This window comes from Brachycentrus maculatus, unplaced genomic scaffold, assembly GCF_059751285.1.
Source record: "Brachycentrus maculatus isolate JH-2025_06_01 unplaced genomic scaffold, ASM5975128v1 h1tg000386l, whole genome shotgun sequence".
NCBI classification, from domain to species: domain Eukaryota; kingdom Metazoa; phylum Arthropoda; class Insecta; order Trichoptera; family Brachycentridae; genus Brachycentrus; species Brachycentrus maculatus.
This window is the reverse complement of record NW_028281135.1, coordinates 1422078-1445412: the sequence shown is the minus strand read 5'-3', so window position 1 is coordinate 1445412 and position 23335 is coordinate 1422078. Positions and strand designations below refer to the sequence as shown.

The following is a 23335-nucleotide window of genomic DNA, read 5'->3' as shown; positions in this document are numbered from 1 at the left end:
ATGACAAGAAATGTTTTTTTTTATTGTCCGCCTCCATAGTGTAGTGGTAAGCGCGTTAGGCTACCACGCTGGAGGTCCCAAGAGGGTCAAAATAAATATTAGTGATTTTTCAGTCTAATATTTATTTAATATGACCCTGAACTGGTACCTGAAGCGGAAGGCTGATCACCTTTCCTTCGTGCTTTTGACAATCAAGATAACACTGCTTTTATACAATGCAGTGCCCTATGCACCATTGGGGTGCGGATAAGGGTCAGAAGAAGAATTTTGTATGCCTCAGTTGGTACCAGGAGTCCTTAGTAGACAACAATAATCAGTAATAAAACAACTAAAAACATTTAAAAACATTTTTATTAGATAGTCTTTTTCACTATACACATGGCAATAAAAAAATATTTTAAAATTAGGTATCATTTTAAAACATTACAAGTTTAAACAATAAAAAATAAAAAACAAAAAAAATCCTTCATAATTAAAACAATTTATAGGCACAATCTTTTTATTATTAAAATCTAAGGAATATTTTAAATGCCGAATTTCTTAAAACGAAAATGTAATAATAATAATCAAGATCTGAATGGCACATCTTCCTACTCACTCGTACTTATGGTCTGTCAGGTAATACCATAATGTAAGAGTGAGACAACATGATTTTTTTTGACCTGAGCTACCGGCTTATGACACTTTGATAGAGATACATGTACCTCATACCTTACCCAAATAGTATGCAGATAATCTGTGGTAAAATCCATAGAACAGTAGAAAAATATTGACAGTATAATAAAGCAACAGTAACAAAATCCGCATCTACACAATTGCAATTTCTATGGAATTTATCATTCAATTATTAATCCATCTGAAACTATTCAATATTGATTTTAGGTTACGTTATTATAGTCAATAATGCAAATATAAAAATATCCACATCTGCACAATTGCAGTTTCTATGGAATTCATCAAATATTAATTTTTCATTGATTTGAAGTTAGGTTAGTCAATAATGCTTTAATAAAAAATCCACATCTATACAGTTACAGTTTCTATGTAATTCATCATAGACTTTTTTTTTTATTTATTTGAGGTTAGGTTAGTAACTTCATAACTGTTACGAATGCTCGCTCATTTAACAATTTAAAGTACCTAAATATATTTGAGAACACTTTTACATAATCAATTTGATATCTCAAGCTCGTTTATTTGTACACAAGATTCTCCCGCGGGGTCTAATTTGCCATATTTAAAACAGCAAGACGAGTATATCAGGGTGGCAATGTGCCCCCCCACAGTGTGTCAGTGCTGCCTGGGGGCCACGGCACTCCGATGGCCCTTCAGCCCGACCCCGGACAGCCGCTTGTGCTGGTAAGTCAGGGGTTCGTGCAGTTTTGAATCTCCGCGCTTGTAGAAATCGTTGTAATCGAGCCGGAACAAGAGGAACTGCAGGTTGACTTCGTTCTGGAGGGCCAGCTTCAAAAGGAAGGTTTTGACGTGCCCCGCGTACGTCCGCGCCAGCACTTTGAGATCGACCTTTCTCTCCGCGAGGTACTGCAGGAAGAGCAGGCGGTCCTCTTCGTTCCGGGCCTCCTCGGGCGCGGTGATGCCGTATTCGCCCTTGGCTGTGCGCTCCGCCTTGAGCGCCTCGATGGCCCTGCGGCGGTCGCTCTCCTGGGCGATGCGCGCGTACAGCTTGCCCTCGTACTCCTGCAGGGTGAGTATCTCTGCGTACACGTTGCCGAGATAGGATTGCAGGTCCTGAAATGAAATTGCTCAATAATTAATTAAACCATATCCGCTCCCTAGGTGGAGCATAGCTCCACAAGCTGTCGGCTGCCAGCTCCCTTGCATCCTCCCAAGTCAGATCCGCGTCCCGAAGTTCTGACGAGAACTGCCGACGAATTGTCAGCAGTGGTCGTCCTGGGCGGCGCGAACCTGATGCCTTGTAAAACAGGCAAGCTTGATGGCGTCTCTCGGGAGGCATGCGGAGTACATGGCCAAGCCAACTGAATCGCCTTTTCTTGACGACAGTTGTGACCAAGATTTGCTACGTCCTACGCCTTACTCTTCATTCCTCACAAAGTCAAACCACCGCACGCCTAAAATTCTCCGCAGACACCTATTCTCGAAGCTCAGTACACGGCTGCTCTGGGCCCTTGTTGTTCAGTGAGAATGAATAATTTATTAGAAATCCATTTTTGTCAATCCAGACTTGCGCAAAGACACTCATTTTTCATAGCTCCAAAACTGTTCAACTTATTCCACAAAGACTATTTGTTAGATGTTAATTACCTAAGTTTGTGTAGATTTAATTTTGCTTGGATTATTTATTGAAGAGACAGATTTAAGCTCCTTTTTCTTGTAGACGTATCACGTGGTACGTGCTTGCTAACTTTTTACTTTTTACGTTTTCATCTTTTTTATGTTTTTAATTTTATTAAAAAAATTATAATTATAATTTTTGTTTTCTGATAGTCAAGTATTTTTTGTATTTTATATTAACACTATTATTCTAGTTCTACTTATAATACCTATACCTTTATACCCTTTACTATGACCTAAATTATAGGAATCGACGTCGCAGGAAGCTAATCGCTAATTAAAAACAGGCCGCAAGGTCTACAATAAGAAGAAGAAGAAGATAATTATATGTATGTAGGCACTTTATATAAATTCTCTTTGTATTTGAAAAAAAAACAATTATTTCAATGTTGGCACTGATGCAACTCGCACACAGTTTAGTTGGCTAGCCTGACAGCATAGAGTACCTTGGTCCGGTCGTCCAGCAGCGCCCCCGCGGCCAGCGTGTCCAGGAAGCGGCGGTGCGCCTCCAGCAGCTCGTCCAGCGCGCGCGCCCGCCCCGCGCCCGCCTGCAGCGCCTGCCAGGCGCACTCCACCACCACAAACACCGCGTACTGCAGCTCCTTCGTGAGGTGTGTCATCTCCGACCTGCCACAAACCCACACTCCTCTCAAACTTCTTCTTCTAACCCTTATCCGCACCCAATGGTGCATAGGGCACTGCATCGTATTGACTAGCCATTTTGAAATAACCGTTCCATCATCAGGCAACTTTAAACTCGATGATGGAATGGTTATTTCGAAACTGGTAGTCAGCTGATGGAACAAAATATATGTCGAGTGACACTTGATGTTGGAATGGTTATTTTGAAACTGGTAGTCAGCTGATGGAGCAAAATATATACCGAGTGACACTTGATATTGGAATGGTTATTTCAAAACCGGTAGTCAGCTGATGGAACAAAATATATGTCGAGTGACACTTGATATTGGAGCTGGTGGAACAAAATCAACATCCAGTGACACTTGATGTTGGGGCTGGTGGAACAAAGTGACACTTGATGTTGGGGCTGGTGGAACAAAGTGACACTTGATGTTTGAGCTGGTGGAACAAAGTGACACTTGATGTTGGGGCTGGTGGAACAAAGTGACAATTGATGTTGGAGCTTGTGGAACAAAGTGACACAGGGAACAGTTGATAATGGAGCTGGTGGAGTGGTGGTAAGGGGTAACCGACCTGAGGGCATGCAGCCTGCGCAGCAGGGGCTGCGCCTCGGCGACGCGCGCGGCCCCACGGGCGGCGGTGGCGTGGCGGCGCCACATGTGCGCCAGCGCGTGCTCCATGCGCTTGGCGCGCCACAGGTGCGAGAACAGCCTGCGGTAGCTCGCGGCCGCCTCCGGCTCCAGCAGCGTGCCCAGCGGGCCCTCCACGCGGTAGAACAGCGAGAACACGTCCCAACCCGTGTCCTCTGAGGAGACAAAACATCAATTTTCAATTCAATTCAATTTATTTATTTATAATAAACATACACATTACAAACTTAAATTTAAGGCGTAATACATTAACAAAAATCTAAAATAAGCTAAATATGTAGAAGAATCCTACTTCGGAATACTCTTTCAGACACATGGAACAGATCGATATCCAGCGTGATATTGTTCAGCATAGCGGTAGCTCTTCCTACAGGCATAACCATCGGCAGATTGGTCCTGTGTATAGGAATGTGAAACAATCTATGCCGACGCTGTCTTAGCTAACTATCAGGAACATACAGACCAATGCTTTGGATAATTTCAGAATAATCGATCATACCGCGTAGCAATGAATAAAAATGCGTAATCAAATATTACATTATATAATATTAATATTATACTGTCCAAATCATTGTTCGCAAATTTGAGTTTGTCCACTTATCAAGTAGAGACACCTATTTTTCTCCGTCTTATTCCTCATTACTGAGGGTTGTGACCCTTGTGGAAGCAATGACTCTTCTCCAGTTGACTGCGCTGTCCCTTGACTGCGCTGCACGTAGCGCTCCAACCACTGAGGTGCCTGCTGCTGCCTTAACTTGATCGGTCCATCGTGTGGGGATCTTCCTGTCCCTCTCTTTCCCTCCAGGATACCAAACACAACCAGTTGTTAGGCTATACTCATTGGCATGTGCAACGTGTCCAAAGAACTGAAGAATCCGTCTTGTACAGACACTGGCCAGAGTCAAACTATCCAAGAGAGAGACACTAAGGCTGAAGCTGATAACACCTCTTCTAATAGAACGGAAGGCTTGTTGATGATAGTCAACAGTCCGTCTTCTCCTGAGGAGTGCAACGTGGTTTCCTCCCAGCAATGAGCAAATGCTGAGAAGTTCCTGATTGGCCCACACTAGATTATCCCTCCTGTTCCCAACACAGATTCAAATAAAACATATTTATTTAACTAAATAAAGTTTCATCTAACTAGATGAAACAATAATCCACGTAATGATCTATAAACCTTGTACATATATAATAAAACCCTTATCCGCACCCCAATGGTGCATAGGGCACTGCTTCATATAAACGCAGTGTTATCTTGATCGTTTACACATGAACGAAAGGTGATCAGCCCTCCTCTTCATGTACCAGAATTCAGTATTGAATAAATATTACAGTGAAAAAATCACTTATATTTATCTGACCCCCCCTGGGAATCGAACCCGGGAACTCCAGAACGGTAGCCGAGCGTGCTGACCATTACACTACGGAGGCGGACAAAATGTACATAAGAAATGCAATTCCTATCTAAAAAAAAAGATTGATAGTTTACCAGCAGACGGTGGGAAGAGGTTCACGTAGAGGCGGTTGAGTGTGTCAGGGTCGTGGTACTGCGCGTTGGTGGCACGTATGGCCGCCTCCAGCACGCAGGTCAGGTTCAGCACGTACAGCTGGCTGGCCGGCTTGTTCAGCTCCGGCCTGCGAGGAACCAAATCGAGGGTTAATGCATGAAGAAGAAGAAATATTCAATGCAGGAATAAAAGGATTGGACTTTGCTCGGATATACAGTAGAATCGCGATATAAGTAATCGCGATATATCGAAAAATGACGTATATCGAAAAAAAAAAACAAATTTATTCCTTAAAACTAATTTTTCATACAAAAATGCATTTATATAACGAAATCCCGTTATTATGTATAACAAAATCACTTTTGTCCCGTACGGAAAAGTGCCAATACATTTAAGTAAATTTATAACAAATAAAAAATGTTATGATAAAAATATTTCAAAGCCACGCCGCCACGGCGCCGCGCGGAAATAAAAAATGTTAAGATAAAATTAGCCGCGCCGCCGCACCATATGCGGATGGTTTTATGGCGATTTTTAAAAGTAATTCAATACAATATCCCATCAGCTTGAGTAATTAGTAATTAGAGTCAATGAGTCAGTGAAATGATTTACTTTAGCAATAATAATTCTTTAGTTGTGTCGCCTACTTTCAAAATCCGCTAGATCCAGTTTTATAAGATTTAAAATAAGACAGAAAATAAATACTCTATCGGAATGCCAGTTGTGGTTTTTATTGTTCAAAATTTTTAAATACTTGAAAACCCCGCTAAAAAATACTTAAAAACAGCGTTGTATTTCAAATTCCGATATATTCATGAAACTTGCCTTCTGACCCATATCGGTCAATCAGAGAGCGGAGATAGGTCAAAAGTTAAGATGACGTCATTATCGATTTGTGTCTCGTGTTTTTTTTGAGTACGGAAAATTCTCTATTTTAAAATATTTTATATAAACATAGACAAATCTTTGAAACATAAATGTTATCCGGAGAATTTGGATTTTTTTTTGTAAAATCGACTTATATGGATCTGGCGGATTTTGAAAGTAGGCGATGTAGTTATAATCTCTCTTCTTATTTCAATGAAATTATTTCTGTAGGCCATAAAAATTCTCAAGTATATTCTCTCCCATAATCAGTCCACCTGCTTATCTCAATGGTAGACAATAATAATTCTCAAATTACAATCCATCTTTTTATCTGAATGAAATGATTCTGTTGACAATAATAATCCTCAAATTGCATCCGTCTTTTATCTACATCGTAAGGGCATTTGTCCACTACACGGAATAATTTTACCGTCCATCCGACACGTCAGTTTGCGTTTTAAAACGACGATTTTACGATCGAATTTACGCGCAACGTATTCACGCACCGATCAAGAGCTCCGATCCGAAGAAAGATGGACAAAAGCACAAGCCAATCCAAGCCAATCGTCATTTTAAAACGCTAACTGACGTGCCGGACAGTAAAATTACACGGAATTTCGGGTAGTGGACAAGCGCCCTAAGTGGGGCGTAGTGTCGGGTAAGACAATCTGCACACTATTGGGCTAGCGGAGTAATGTGTTACGACGTACGACACGCATACTTACAAAGCACGCCACACGCGCAAACACAGAAACGTTTGTGTATTTTTACGATTTTATGTTAGGATTTGATTCCCGATTTTTTTACAAATTATTTATTTCCGTCGCTGCAAATGAATGACATTATGAATAACATTTACCAGACCCAACATTACAAAATTGTTTTATTTAAACTTTAAATATGGCCAATAAAAGCAACTAGGAATATTAAATATGACGGACAATTTGGACAAATACGAATTTGTCCGTTTTATACGGATTTTGAAGGAATAAAGAGATCAAACGGAATTTGAAGGATTATAACGGAATTTAGGAAATTTTTAGCGACGGCGAAAAAAAAAATCATCGCGTAAATTTTGGAAAAAAATTTTTTTTCGCCGTCTCGTAATTTCGCAATTTCGTAATTTCGCAATCTCAATATCGAAAACTACTCTTTGACGTCTGACAACACTGGCCGTCAGTAGCGCGCAAGCCGCTCTCGTTCTCGGCTTTGGCGGCTACTTGTGATATTATTATTATTATATTTGATGTTATTATTCTCATTTTCAGATACATATTTACCAGACCCAACATTACAAAATTGTTATATTTCAACTTTAAATATGGCCAGTAAAAGCAACTAGGAATATTTACGTTTTTCCTGTTTTAAAATCACATTCTCATATTGTGTACAAAATACATACGAGTATCATCGATTCCCGCGGCACTTTTATCACCGTAAGGTTAATAAGAAAACTAGTGAAAATATGTAGATATTCAGTTCCCTATGGCCCCCTTCCTCCTTTGTTTGCAGAACTTGCGATCTTTTTGAAAAGCCGCGCAACATTTTTTGCAACGGCGCGCAACATATACATACTAAGTATGATTTAAAAAAATTCGTTATATGTGGGAATTCGTTATTACGAATTAATATTTTTTGGTCCCTTGGATTTCGTTATATCGCGATTCTACTGTATAGAGGTGGCGATTCGGACAAATCTGGGTTCACAAATCTGGGTTTGTGCACTTGGGAGTTATTTATATCGATATCTCTGGGTATCTGCCAGGATTACGACCTGTCATAGGCTGGTTTCAGGGATCAATTTATACACATGTATAATCATTGGTAGAAAGGTTGAATGTGACATATGTATAAAGTGATCACTTAAACCAGTCTATGACAGGTTGTAAGCCTTGTAAATATCCAGACTTCCATATTTACACTAAGGAGGCAGATACCACACATTCATACAAAATCATGTTTAAAAAATGGAATAATTGATGGGTATGTATGAAGAGATGCAAGATGCACGAATGTTGTAGAAGTGGCAAAGTTCATTTTTCAAAGACAGAGAAGTGGTGAGGCGTTCTATTCTCTCTGCCTACCCCTGTGGATAAGCAGCGTGATGGTTAGTCAAATAGTTAACACACTTTACGAGCGTGCTGACCATTACACTACGCAGGTGGACTGGTTAGTATCTGAAAACAAGAAAAAAAAAAACCACAAGTAGCTGCAATAGCTAGCGTAGCGACACGACCACCGCGTTAAGGACAATCAGCGCACTACTAGACATGCTACAATATGCGTATACGCAAAACGGTACACACGCACACACTGAAAAACGTTTGTGTATTGGTGATTCTATCCCCGATTTTTTCACAAAAGTATTTCCGTTGCTGCAAATGAATTACTTTGTATTATAATACTTTTATGTTTTACGTAATTATATTACGGAGGAATAAAAAAAATCTGTGTCCGTATCTAATATATTTCAAATTGATATTCTCATTTTTAAAATCGAGTTGTAGTCAATACGTATCACCGGGAGGGAAAGGTTATTGTCTAAACTATATGTAAACAATTATCAAATCCCGTCGCCAGCAGTCCGCAGGCGTAAAAAAACACCCGTTCGAAATGTGTTGACAATGTCGCTAGAGAGGATGGAATGCGGCGGCTCACTCGAGTAGGGTCATGAGCAGCTGCACGAAGTCCCCCTGGGCCAGCAGCAGGTAGGCGCGCAGGGCGGCCAGGTGCGCCAGCAGCTTGTGCGGCCCCAGCAGCGCGTCCAGCAGGCGCCGCGACACGCCCAGGTAGGCCGAGGACATCAGCGCCTGCAGCTGCGGCCCGTCCGAGAACAGCAGCTCCACTGGGAATGGAGAACATTAATCAGACATAAAGATCATTTTGATACTTTAGTAAGATTGGTGTCTAGCCAAGAGGACATAACTGGAAGCTCGGTTGTACTTTAGTAAAGAAAGAAGGACACAATTGGAAACCTGGTTGCACTTTAGTCAAATGTTCTGTACATCAACACGGTTCCCCTATCCATACAAATGGCATCATGTTGAAAATAAAGATTGTATATCGTGTTAAGATAAAAATTCGGAACCAATTTTATGTGTAACATGAAGGAAAACATTTATGATATTTAAATAAAAAATAGAATTCATAGGTTATCAAAAATTTGCATATTCAAGTTTTACTATATGACATTATTTTACAACATTTTGAGCGTGTCCAAATACTTGTTCACAAAATCTGGATTATCTCCAATTATAGGAGTTATTTTCATATTATTTTTTGACATCTCATCAAAGATGAAGAAGAATATGGAAGTCTGGGCATTTACGGGGCTTACGACCGTCATAGGCTGGTTTAAGTGATCACTTTACACACGTGTAACATTCACCAATTCTACCCATTATTGACAACCACACTACTCAAATTCTTGGAAGTTCTATATATATGAACCAATTTAGAAACCTTGTTCATGAATCACTAAAACTTCACTAGAGACATCTATTGGTGAGATGTAAAGAAGCTTTTTATTAAGCAGAAACTCTTTTATTAGTATGTGAGGTCCGCATCCTGGATTGTAAGCTTCTTTACATCTCACCAATAGATGTCTCTAGTGAAGTTTTAGTGATTCATGAACAAGGTTTCTAAATTGGTTCATATATATAGAACTTCCAAGAATTTGAGTAGTGTGGTTGTCAATAATGGGTAGAATTGGTGAATGTTACACGTGTGTAAAGTGATCACTTAAACCAGCCTATGACGGTCGTAAGCCCCGTAAATGCCCAGACTTCCATATTCTTCTTCATCTTTGATGAGATGTCAAAAAATAATATGACATTATTTTATACGCAGTGAACGCGTTAAGGGAGAGAAACACAACTGGGAAACTGGCTATGCTTTAGTAAAGGTAGAGGGACATAATTGAGAGCCTGGTTGCACTTCAATAAAGGTAGAGGGGCACAATTGGGAACCTGGTTGCACTTCAATAAAGGTAAAGGGACACAATTGGGAACTCGGTTACATTTAAGTAAAGATAGATGGACTCAATTGGGGACATGATTACACTTCAGTAAAGGCTTCATTAAGACAGTGTTGTATTACTGAGAACTTTGTAGTCCTCCTGCCTCCGGCAGTGTTGCTGATGAATGATGACAATACACTAACCGCTGCTGTTGTCCAGGACCTTCTTGAGGTGGTCGCGCTCGGCGAGAGGCCCCCGCTCCCCGCACACTTCCCGCAGGAAGGTGACCGACTTGCCGGCGGCCAGGAGATGCTGCGCCTGCTCCGAGGTGATGAACGCCGGCCTCATCGACTCTCTGCACGCAATTTGTTCACATTTTAAATTTCGCTTAAATTATTTATAGAGTTGGGGACTGACCGGAGCATGTAGTCATAATGTAACATTCGCGGCGAGCATCCGAACATCGGATGGGGTACTCGGAACAAGCTCGGCTCGCTGTACTGACTATAATCTGATGCGAGCATCGAATGTTAGGGATCTGGGCATTAGATTTGTGAGCACCCTGACATTTCACGATCATATAGAGGCAGTCAGTGGTAATGCATTGAAAATGCTAGGATTTGTTCTGCGTACTGCCAGGGTTTTCCAAAATACCCGCGTGCTGAGAACTCTTTATAACTCCTTGGTGCGAAGTAGACTCGAGAGTGGCTCGATGATCTGGGGGCCACACGAGCTTAAGTACTCTCTTATGGTAGAGAAAGTCCAAAAGAAGTTTTTGAGGTATCTCTACATGAGAGAGTACGGCTATTATCCTTGGCTCTACCAGACCCAGTTTCTCCAGGGTATGCTTGGCTACAATAGTTTAGAGACTAGAAGGAATGTGTATTTAATTACGCATTTTTATTGATTGTTGCGTGGTATGATCGATAATCCTGAAATTATCCGGAGCATTGGTCTGTATGTTCCCGATAGTTACCTTAGACAGCGTCGGCATAGATTGTTTTACATTCCTATACACAGGACCAACCTGCCGATGGTTACGCCTGTAGGAAGAGCTACCGCTATGTTGAACAATATCACATTGGATATTGATCTGTTCCATGTGTCCGAAGGAGTCTTCCGAAGCGGGATTCTTCTACACCTTTAAGTCTTATTGCTTACTTTTGATATATACGCCTTGAATATTGTTTGTTATGTATATATTATTTTTTTTATTGAATAAATTGAATTGAAAAAATTTAATTGAAATACGAATGTTCGCATGGTAGTGTGTTACGTTACGACCAAATGACTCCGTTCAGTCCCCACCGTTAAAAAAACAGAACAAAGTACCTTCTTCTTTTAAATGCATAATTCATATCGCTCACTCCTTTTAAAAATTTAATAAATAAAAAACTTGATTTTTCATGAGAACGTTTTTAAAGCTTAAAAATATAACATTCTTTCTTCTCCGTCTTATTCCTCATTGCTGAGGGTTGTGACCCTTGCAGAAGCAATGACTCTTCTCCAGTTATCCCTTGACTGCACTGCACGTAGCGCTCCATCCAACGAGGTGCCTGCTACGGCCTTAACTTGATCGGGCCATCGTGTGGGGGATCTTCCTCTCCCTCTCTTTCCCTCCAGGCTACCGATCACAACTAATCGTTCCAGGCTATCCTCGTTGCCACGCGCAACGTGTCATAATGTATTAAAAATAAATATAAGCCACTTATTGAACTTTTTACTGTGCAACAGAAGAAGAAGAAGAAGCAATAAACTAGATAATTACCTTACTCTGTACTTATCGTGCCAAAGCCTCTCTATGGACACGCTAGTTCTGCCTTCGATGAAGAACTCACTGTGCGGGTCATCTATTTCTCCTGTAACAGTTCCAGATCAACATTTTGAGTGTGTCCAAATACTTGTTCACAAATCTGGATTATCTCCGACTATAGGAGTTATATATCATATTATTTTTTGACACCTCATCAAAGATTATGAAGAATATGGAAGTCTGGGCATTTACGGGGCTGAGCTAAAATAATAAAAATGAAAATGATATTTTTTGGCGTTTCTCATGTATGTGATTACAATCCAGGATTCGGACCTCACATACTAATATAAGAGTTTTTGCTCAATAATATAGCTTCTTTTCATCTCACCAATAGATGTCTCTAGTGAAGTTCTAGTGATTCAAGAACAAGGTTTCTTAATTGGTTCATATATATATAGAACTTCCAAGAATTTGAGTAGTGTGGTTGTCAATAATGGGTAGAATTGGTGAATGTTACACGTGTGTAAAGTGATCACTTAAACCAGCCTATGACGGTCGTCAGCCCCGTAAATGCCCAGACTTCCATATTCTTCTTCAACTTTGATGAGATGTCAAAAAAAAAATATATGGGTTATATTATTGTTTGGAAGGGTTGTCGCTGACATGTACGTACCGTCCAGTAACCACCGGCACAGCATGACGTAGAGTGGGTAGCACACGGTGGAGAGTAGCTGGTGTACGAGGCCCGTGACGCGGGGGTCCCCGTGCCACAGGAACCTGTGCACGCACGTCACCAACTCGCCGCCTGGAAATGCAAACACCATCAATAATAATAATTTGTATAGCCATATATAATGCTTCTTCTTCTTCTTTGTGTAGATCCTAGGGATCTGTTTGTGCCTCTGCATGTCGCTCTTGGGATGTCGACTCCCAGCTGTCTTTCCATCTTTTCGGAGGTCTGCCTGGGGGTCTGCGTCCTTCAGGGTTGCCTTGGAGGGCGATACGTGGAAGTCTGTCTTCTGACATTCTGTTTATATGTTCCTTCCAGTATCGCCTTCGTTGTCGTCCCCACCTAACGATATCCTCCGTCTTACACATGATTCGAATGTCGGTATTTCTTACTCGGTCTCGCAATGTGTTTCCGGTTATGGATCGGAGAGTCTTCATTTCGAAGGTTCGAAGTCGAGATTTTGTTCTGGAAGTATCTGCTCTAGCCTCAATCCCATAAGTGGCTATTGGTCAAACAAATATATAATGCCATTTTCGTAAAATACTACCTCAAGGGCTCATAAAGACTTAGACAATAATAAAATTATGTTGATAAAGGAGAAAAATTGATGCCTTCGATATGTGGTGTTGGAGGCGCATGCTCCGAATGCCATGGACAGCTAGACGCACCAATGAGTCCATTCGCCAGGAACTACCTTTGGATGGCTTGACTCTGGCCAGTGTCTGTACCCGACGGATTCTCAAGTTCTTTGGACACGTTGCGCGTGGCAAAGAGGATAGCCTGGAACGACTGGTTGTGATCGGTAGCCTGGAGGGAAAGAGAGGGAGAGGAAGATCCCCACACGATGGACCGATCAAATTAAGGCAGCAGCAGGCACCTCAGTGGTTGGAGCGCTACGTGCAGCGCAGTCAAGGGATAACTGGAGAAGAGTCATTGCCTCTGCACCCCACGGTGACTGTGTTGTCAGATCAACTCTTTTGTAGTCTTCCGACACTTCTTTTGTTCTCCCAAGATAATAATAATAATATTTATTTACGTGTTAATTTGTAGAACTCCATTTTAATTTATATTTAAATATTAATTGAAATAAATGTTTAACTGTTCTCTTATACGGCTGTGAAACATGACACCTTACAAGGGACCAAAGCAGCCGTGTACTAAGCTTTGAGAATAGGTGTCTGCGGAGAATTTTAGGCGTGCGGTGGTTTGACTTTGTGAGGAATGAAGAGATAAGGCGTAGGACGCAGCAAATCTTGGTCACAACTGTCGTAAAAAAAGGCGATTCAGTTGGCTCGGCCATGTACTCCGCATGCCTCCCGAGAGCCTTAATCAAGCTTGCCTTTTTTACAAGGCATCAGGTTCGCGCCGCCCAGGACGACCACTGCTGACAATTCGTCGGCAGTTCTCGTCAGAACTTTGCTGCGGACTTGGGAGGATGCGAGGGAGCTGGCAGCCGACAGAAAAGCCTGGAGACAGTTTGTGGACTCCAAATGCTCTGCCTTGGGAGCGGATATGGTTTAATAATGTTTGAAAATGCCAAATTTGTAAAATACTACCTCAAGGGCGCTGATAAATGCGATGGGATACCTTTCTTATGTTGGCCGGCGTGCCCTATGATGGCCAGCCACTTGAGTCTGTGCAGGGGCTCCAGGGCCCACACGCTCAGCCTGCGGAGGGTCAGCGCCCCCCCGTCGCTGCTGTTCAGCTACAAGGCAACCAGAAACTTTTACAATTGGTACAAAAACAGTAGATAACAAAATATATACGTGCTTATGTGAGTTAGCAGTCGAGTTTTTATTAGCATGAAATATATGTAAAATTCTTCCCGAATTATTTCATATTTGGACACGCTCAAAATATTATAGTCCTGTTCACATTAGCAAACTCAAAAAGTGGTATTTTTTTATTTTGAAACCAAAAAATCAATAAAGCAAACCTGAGATTGAAGAATGGCGGCCGACCGATAGTACTCCGTCAACTCGTTCCTAAACGCTGAAACTAATCCTTCTCCAACCAAGCCTGCGGAAACAAAAATATATTTCAAAACCGAGAAAAATTTTACATAATCAAGTATTTTACATACTTGGGTATGGACAGGTCATGGGAATAATCGGCTGGTGTATACGAGGAGATGCACGAATGTGGAAGAGATAAAGATTATTTGCAAAGACCAATTTGCATGGTGTTCTATGCTCTCTTGCCTACCTACCTCAGAAATATGTAGTTAGTTAATTAGTTATGAGTATTTCATAAGTTATAAGTAATCTAGTGTGGGCCAGTCAGGAACTTGTCAGCATTTGCTCATTGCTGGGAGGAAACCACGTCGCACTCCTCAGGAGGAGGCGGACTGTTGACTGTCGTCAACAGGCCTTCCGTACTATTAGAAGAGGTGTTATCAGCTTCAGCCTTGGTGTCTCTCTCTTGGATGGCTTGACCTGGCCAATGTCTGTACACGATGGATTCTTCAGTTCTTTAGACACGTTGCGCGTGACAATGAGGATAGCGTATTGACTGGTTGTGATCGGTAGCCTGGAGGGAAAGAGAGGGAGAGGAAGATCCCCACACGATGGACCGATCAAGTTAAGGCAACAGCAGGCACCTCGGTGGTTGGAGCGCTACGTGCGGCACAGTCAAGGGATAACTGGAGAAGAGTCATTGCTTCCACATGGGTCACCACCTTTAGTAATGAAGACTAAGAAATAAAGCTTTACCTATCGGCATACACCCCGAAGAAGGATCCATATATCTGGTAATGTTGTGATGCAGGTACCCGAGCTCGGCTATCCTGGCCGCCAGGCGCCCAGCGCCCCCCTGCCCCGCCCCCTCGCCGCCGGGGCCCCCCGCGCCGACGGCCGCGTACAGCGCCGCCTGCACGGCCTCGCGCTCGCCCGGCGGCCGCGCGGCGCCCGGGGCCGGCGCGGCGGGGGGCAGCGGCGGCGCGGCCGTCCAGCGCGGGGGCGCCGCCGCCGCGGAGGGAGGGGCGAGGGGCGAGGGCAGCGGGGAGGCCGAGGGGGCCGACAGCGCCGAGAGGAGCTCCAGGATGGCGGCGCGCTTCTTCAGGCTGTGGTGGCACTGGAAGAGAGATAATCAAGGTAAAGCTGGCAACACAGAAAGAATTTTTCTCACAACATTTTAAATGTATACAAATACAGTGGAACCTCTCAAAAATAGCATTATTCGTTCCAGAATCCTACTCATTAAGAGAATCATTTTATGTTTTGACTGGCGCGGAAGTACCAACTCACAAGTGAATGTCGTGAAAAAGCGACTTGCCTCTGTAACTAATGCAAAATATCGCTCTGTTATAGGAGCAACTTTAAAAAAAATATTTTGTTCATTATGCAAAGTACTTGTAATGAGAGGTTTCACTGTACTTAGAAAACTTTTAACGCCAAAACAATAAATAAAATAGTTTTAGTTATGTATGTACCTGTGTCTTGAGCAGGCTGTGGTAGTGCGTGAAGGAGTCGGCCTGCCTCTGCGAATGCGCCTGAAGCAGCCGCTCCCGTATCCGGCGGCATAGCAGGTCCTCGGACCCCCCGGCGCCCCCCAGGGTGCCCCCCGACCCCGCCGCCGAGATGGCCCCCACGGACATGCGAAACGCCGCCTCCGCTACATCTGAACAGGATCACAAGATGGACACTAGAATCAATATCCTTTTGGGGAAAAAATTTGCTTCCATAACCAAGGGTTGATGCTCTTTCTTCTAGTCCCTGTTCCCACCCGAATGCCTAGTCAATACCACTTTTATTTGATGCGATGCCCTATGCATCACAGGGCATCGCATCAAATCAAAGCGGTATGGGCTTAGCCCATATATATGAAGACAGACTGAAAAGTTCTACATTCTCGATTTGCAGAAATTAGAGTGGAATATAATTACTTTTATATATTTTTTACAAAATTGTTAGTAATATTAGTATATAACCACTCACCGAGATTTTCATGTCTACCGGTTTCGAGACGTACCCGTCTCTTCGTCAGGACAATCACTACTACAGCATGCAAACAATACTACCATAGCACTATTTACACACTTAAAACTACACAAAATGTTAAATGACCAAAATCGTACGTGTTTAATATTATTGTAAATAGTATTGTTTGTTATTGTCAAGAATGTATGATGTATGTATGGAAAATGATCTGGCAATGAATGAAGGTAAGTCAAAGGTCATGGTGTTTGAAAGAGAGAAAGATTTGACAGAATGCAAGATTATCGTGCACAATGAATCCCTGGAACAGGTGCAAGAATTTTTATATCTAGGAAGAATAGAATAAATGGTGCTTTTAACAGAGTGATTGGGAATAAGAATATGTCCATGGAAGCCAAGCTAGCGGTTCACAACGGCGTGCTAGTACCGACACTAATGTATGGAAGCGAAACATGGAACTGGCAAAGGAAGGATGAAAGCAGAGTGAACGCTGTTGAAATGCGCTCCCCCAGACGAATGTGTGGAAAATCATTGTATGACAGAATTAAAAACGACGATATAAGAAAGGAATGTAAGGCTGAACGAGGAATAATTGAAAAGATTAGGAAGAGCTCTGTGCGGTGGTATGGACATGTGGAGCGAATGAATAGCGAGAGAATGACTAAGAAAATATATGTGGCGAATGTGAGAGGGAAAACAGAACGTGGACGACCGAAAAAGACTTGGCACGATCAGATCAATCAGAACCTAAAATCTGGCGAGTCAAAAGTCTGCGTAATCGGAGGGCATGTATGACTAGATGTATGGATGTGAAGGAGGCGAGGAGTGTATGTCAGGACAGAAGAGTGTGGCGTTCCATCCTCTCTGCCTACACCTGCGGGGAAACGGCGTGATGGTAGTAGTAGTAGTAGTAGTAGTAGTAGTATTGTTTGCATGTTGTGCTAGTGATTGTCCTGACGAAGAGACGGGTACGTCTCGAAACCGGTAGATATAAAAATCTCAGTCAGTGGTTAAATACTACTACTTACAATATTACTAGCATTTTTGTAAAAAATGTATACAATAAAAGTTACAATGACTAACCACAAAGTAAATGCTTTAAACATTAATAATATTCAACAGGATTCATTATTTTTTACAACTCAACACAGATGAAGAAGAATATGGAAGTCTGGCCATTTAAAAGGCTTACGACCGTCATAGGCTGGTTTAAGTGATCACTCACCACCATGTAACATTCACCAATTCTACCCATGTGTAAAGTGATGACTTAGCCAGCCTATGACAGGTCATAAGCCATGTAAAAACCCGGACTTCCATAATCTTCTTCGTCTAGGTTGAGATGTGAAAAAATGTAAAAACAACTCCTGAGTGCAGATAATCCAGATTTGTGAACAATTATTTGAACACACTTAAAGTGTTGTATGTACCTTTGTTGGGTAATATATCCAAAATAAAACACGGTTTTTTGGATTGAATTCTACATTTATTTATGTATATATTATGTAATACGTGACGCGTTTCGTCTTCTTAGGACATTATCAAACACGAGTGTTTAAAAGAGTGTTTGATAATGTCCGAAGAAAATGAAACGCGACACGTATTAATATATACATAAATAAATGTCCGCCTCTGTGGTGTGATGGTCAGCGTGTTTAGCTACCGTGCTGGAGGTCCCGAGTTCGATTCCCAGGGGGGGTAAAAATAAATATGTATTAGTGATTTTAATAATATAAAACCCTTATCCGCACCCCAATGGTGCATAGGGCACTGCGTCATATAAACGCAGTGTTATCTTGATCGTTTACACATGAAGGAAAGGTGATCAGCCCTCTGCTTCAGGCACCAGTCCAGTGTAATATTGAATAAATATGACAGTGAAAAAATCACTTATATTTATTTTACCCCCTTGGGAATCGAACCCGGGACCTCCAGAACGGTAGCTGAGCGTGCTGACCGTTACACTACGGAGGCGGACAAAAGTGATTTTACACTTATATTTATTAAATATTACCCTGGACTGGTTCCTGAGGCGCAAGAGTGATCACCTTGCCTTCATGTAAGTAATGATCACGATAACACTGCGTCATTTCGATGCAGTGCCCTATGCACCATTGGGTGCGGATAAGGGTTATAAGTAAGTAAATAAATGTAGAATTCAATCCAAAAAACCGTGTTTTATTTTGGATATATTACCCAACAATTCAATGTGGAATTCTACCAACTGTCTGCAGTTACAATAGATAAATATGTACCTTTATTTGGGCTCAGCTTGGTGCATAGCTTTCTCAGACACTCGGATATTTCTATCACCGAGTCACTGCTGCTGCCACTCATGATATCTGAAACAATAGTTAACCTTTTAACCGCGTTCACTTTGTTCCTGAGAGACGCCCGTGCGCGGCGGTATTTTGCCGTTTTTTAAATGATTACTTTTATCATGTATTTAATTAAGAAACGGTTTATTTTCCTAAACAAAAACGTTCAATGGGATTCATTGTGCCTTTTTGGTACTCTATAATACACTCGTGTCACATTATCTTGAAATATATCGTAATATAAACAAATAAGATCGTAACATAAATAAATCAAAGCACGCATCGTGTGTCACTCTTACCCACTGGCGATGCGTAGCGTCGAGAGTGAGACAGATATAGAGCAAGATTATGGCGCGGACTAATTACGGACCTCAAGAATCTGTTCTTTTATTTATCCTTGTGATGTTACAAATTATTAGTCAGATATTTCAACAGATGTCATAAGGCCAAGGATCGACGTATTATTTTATCCAAAGTTCCACACCATGAAAAAAATCCCTGCAAGTTGAACTGAGGTTCGAAACTTGGAGTAAAGTAAAAACACATACGGTTGTCAGCCGCGTACGGGGAATGTTTTGTGAAAACACATACGGTTATGCGAGCCGCGTGGATCCAGTTAAAGGTTGGGTTAGGTTAGGTTATTATCAAAAGCATCTAGTGCACAAACATGATACACGATTTACCCACAACGAAGGTTTGATAGTCCCAAGAATTAACAATAAATATGGGAGTCTAACACTGCAATGTATCATTCCAAACATTTTTAATTTGTTGCCAACGGAGGTTAGATGTCAAAATATAATATGGAACAAAGGCAAAATAAAGGAATGGGTAAATAATCAAGACTTAATTCTATGAAAATCGTAAATGAAATGTTTTTCTCTCTTTTTTGTGTGTATATTAAATGTATGTAAAAAGAACTCCACCGACAAGACACACAAGGTGGCTTGGTGGGTCTCTGCAAATTTTTTTATTGTAAACATGTTTTAAAATTGTTCTTTTAAATAAATGTATACAAATTATGTAAATAAAATAATAAATTAAATAAATTAAAACTATCGCCAGTCACTAACCTGACCAGGCTTGATCCTAACCAAGACTTTGACAGGACACTGCAGACTGAGGAAACACATCACTCACTCCTTTCAACAACGTCATAAATCAAAAATTGTAAATTTTCAGATGTGCATGTTTTCGGAATGCCCAGAAAATGTACTATATCCCAGTAAAAGCGGCATATTTTTAACTTAATATTTACCAGCTACAGTGCAAAAAGTGTTGTTTTTGCATTTTGAAGAAAAGTTATTGTTTGATTATTTTTTTAAATATACTTAATATTTTTCAAATGGAGAAAAAACCTTCAGGTTTTACCTAAAAAGATCTGTTGCACAGTAAAAAGTTCAATAAGTTTGATATTTATTTTTAATTTATTGTTTTATATTTTTAAACTTTAAAAACGTTCTCCTGAAAAATCAAGTATTTTGATTTATGATGTTCTTGAAAAGAGTGAGCGACATGTCAAAAATTGGACTACACGACTCCCCAGTATGCAGATTTTGTATGGAGGATAACGAAACACCAACCCACATTCTCTATAACTGCGACGCACTCGCTCCTCCCAAACGAAGTCACTTTTTTTTTATTTTTTGTTTTTTTTTTATTAACATATATTGTTTACATTTATTTGAATCCCAATTTTTAACATGTTTTAAAAAGTTATTTTGCAAAGACCCTCTAAGCCACCTTGTCGGTGGAGTTCTATTTAAATACATTTTTTATTACAATGATTAAAGAAAACACTTGTTTTTTACCACTTGAGTTTTATTATTATTAGTTATTATACAGACCTGAATGATGGAAGTTTAACTTCTGAAGCATGTAGTCTTTAATAAAACTCAAGTGGTATAAAACAAGTGTTTTCTTTAATTATTGTAACATGTCTTACCACAAAGTTAATGCCGAAACAATAAATAAATCATTTTTTATTGTTTTTAACCATTTTAACCAAATATACACACAAAAAAGAGAGAAAAATTAAGAATATATACATTTTACAATTTTCATAAAATGAACTCTTGATCATTCACCCATTCCTTTATTTTGCCTTTGTTGCATATTTTATTTTGACCTCTAACCTCCGTCGGCAACAAATTAAAAATATTTGGAACAATATATTGCAGTGTTCGACTCCCATATTTACTGTTAATTCTTGGGACTATAAAACCTTCGTTGTGTGTAAATCGTGTATCATTGTTATGTACTAGAAGATTTCGATATTTTTGTACCACTACTGGACTCCGAGGTGAAGCTCCTACCACCAAGACAGGTTGTGAGCTACATGACTCACGTAGGTCAAGATGGGTTATTTTAAATCAAATTGAACATAAATTATAATTTTTTTAAATATTTAAAATATCAATAATTTCATTAATTTCTATAACAATGTAGGCAACTTAATAAATCGAATGATGTGGTTCCAGAATAAACTAAGAGGTTATGTTTCACTTCACTGATCATATTTTGGGAGTGTCGTAAGCTTCAACAATAAAGGCGTAACGCATGACTGACTTCGCTATTCATAATAAATGTTATATTATTATATACGAAGAAAAAACCATACATTTAAAAGGCAAATTTCTCGCACATCAGGATATAATTCACAATAATTACGATTTCGAAAATTAGACCGGATAATTTATAAAATAACTTTGTTTTAAGAACGAACAGAAAGAAAAACTGGGTGCGGATATCCCATTTACAAAGATGGACAATGAAAAAATATATTCCTCTAAGATATCACGACACTATGACCATTCATCTGTTTGGTCAATAGCTTAACAAAATACGAATAAAAATATAGTAAACAAAATTAAGCGACGGCTACAGGATAAAATAACACATTCGCCAGTAAACTCGGTAATAAAAAAACTCAAATTGACAAGGATACGAACTGTCAAATTAATTGTCTGCAAATACACATTTAAGAAACATTAAGCGGACGTATTGCATTGCAGTAATTAGCAAAATAGACGAATATTTTAGTAAATATTGTGTAAAACTCACGGCATTAGAAGGTTTGAGATTAAATTCCCTCCAAAGGCGGTAAAAACAACACTCCAGCGGCACTCGGCTGTCACAATTTAAATAAACCATAGATGATTTTACATGCTCAATTAATATTTTTACGGCTTTAAAATGTTGTTCAACAATAAATTATGCAGCCTTGTACATTAAGCAAGTAGGAACCAGTGAAAATAAAAAATGAAATGAAATTTAGTCGGTATAATATGTACATATACATATATATTTTAAAAATAATATAATTTCCATTTTTTTCTGTAAATGTAAGAAATTTAAGTTTTTTAAACGTAAATCAAAATTATCTTTTATGTAATATTTTTTCAGGTTTTTTGGAAGTACGAGGCCTGTCCTTTGTAAAAAAAATATTTCAGAAATAAAAAAAAATTGCTAGAGAAGATGATCGTCTCTGTCCTATTCACTTTTTGCCCATCTTCTTTTAGGTGATATGTGAGGAACACGTTACGGGCTAATAGGGTCACAAAGTAAATTGTTTATTTATTTAATTAAACTTCATGTTCAGAAAATAAATAAGTACATTGGCGGGCTTATTGCTAAAAAGCAATATTTTCCAACCAACCAAAAACAGACTAGTGATATTGATCAAAACGTTTGATACCATATATAGCTGTTTGCAATCAGAAGGTAGACAGTACTTGAACGTTAAAAAAAAAACAAAAATTACAAAATAACATATAAAAAACATAAATTACAAAATAATATATAAAAAAACATAAATTACAAAAATGATAATAAGGAGGGCAAAGGAAAAAGGGAATTTAAGGAAGGAGGTAGAGACAAAAACTAAGGGAGCAAGTTTGATAGACAGTTAGGATTTTAATGATAAATAGTAATGCCTCAGACGTTTCTTAAAAGTTATTAGAGTAGGTGTATTCTTTACAAGAATTATTGACGTTCGTGACCATATCAGCCGTTACCGCGACCAGGTACATATTTTTATGTAAGGGCTTGAACTTTGGTTTTCTTGTTATGTGACCCCAGGTACTATGTCTTATGCACGTTCGTAAAACTAAAATACATAACATAAAAAATATAATTATAAATGTTTGTTATTTTGTTTTTAAATTTGTTTCTAAGATTTAAGTCTTCCATTAGATACTATTTGGGATTTATAATATCGTTGTAAAATCAAACGATTAATTTTATCAACTATTTTCATTCATTAAATGAATAAAAATATACAATGAAATTCACAATAATAAAATAATGGTCTACCCATGCGTAAAGTGACGTAAATCTTCAATCGACCAATCGAAAAGCAAATACACCAGGGACAAATTTAAAATAGGTTCAGTTCACAGGTAGGCACAGCTTTAAATCATAATTTAGTTTCTCGTCATGTTTAACGTAGCCATCTTTTGACACGTGGGTCTGACCCGACGTTTACATACTAGAAAATATGGTGATTTTTAATGGATAATGGTAGGATACAGAGGATGAAGATTGCCCTAAAATATATACATATACATATATATGCACTTTTTGTTATGAGGCCAGATTTAAAGGCAACACGCGCATATTGCAAGCCTGTGTAAAACCGGTCTGATGACACTACTCAATAC

The 23335-nt window shown here is 39.8% G+C and overlaps 1 protein-coding gene across 1 annotated transcript; it reads right to left on the bottom strand.

Annotated features, from left to right (window-relative positions):
- Positions 1–333: 333 nt before the first annotated feature.
- LOC148303143 (gamma-tubulin complex component 3 homolog) lies at positions 334–21805 on the bottom strand. Its single transcript, XM_088270465.1, has 14 exons — positions 21738–21805; positions 18612–18698; positions 15852–16039; positions 15133–15493; positions 14358–14440; positions 14009–14126; positions 12365–12496; positions 11707–11797; positions 10142–10293; positions 8639–8825; positions 5095–5240; positions 3529–3760; positions 2760–2940; positions 334–1749 (listed from the first exon to the last, which is right to left on the bottom strand). The coding sequence occupies exons 2-14, from the start codon at positions 18691–18693 to the stop codon at positions 1291–1293; spliced, it is 2412 nt and encodes an 803-aa protein (XP_088126591.1). The 5' UTR covers positions 18694–18698; positions 21738–21805; the 3' UTR covers positions 334–1290.
- Between the last annotated feature and the right edge of the window lie 1530 nt (positions 21806–23335).

Excerpts from the sequence above, each read along its gene's own strand:
- LOC148303143 (XM_088270465.1), bottom strand. The coding sequence starts at position 18,693 with ATGAGTGGCAGCAGCAGTGACTCGGTGATAGAAATATCCGAGTGTCTG. Across the intron at positions 15,494-15,851 it reads ACAGCCTGCTCAAGACACAG|TGCCACCACAGCCTGAAGAA; the intron begins GTACATACATAA and ends TCTCTCTTCCAG. Across the intron at positions 8,826-10,141 it reads GGTCCTGGACAACAGCAGCG|TGGAGCTGCTGTTCTCGGAC; the intron begins GTTAGTGTATTG and ends CTCCATTCCCAG.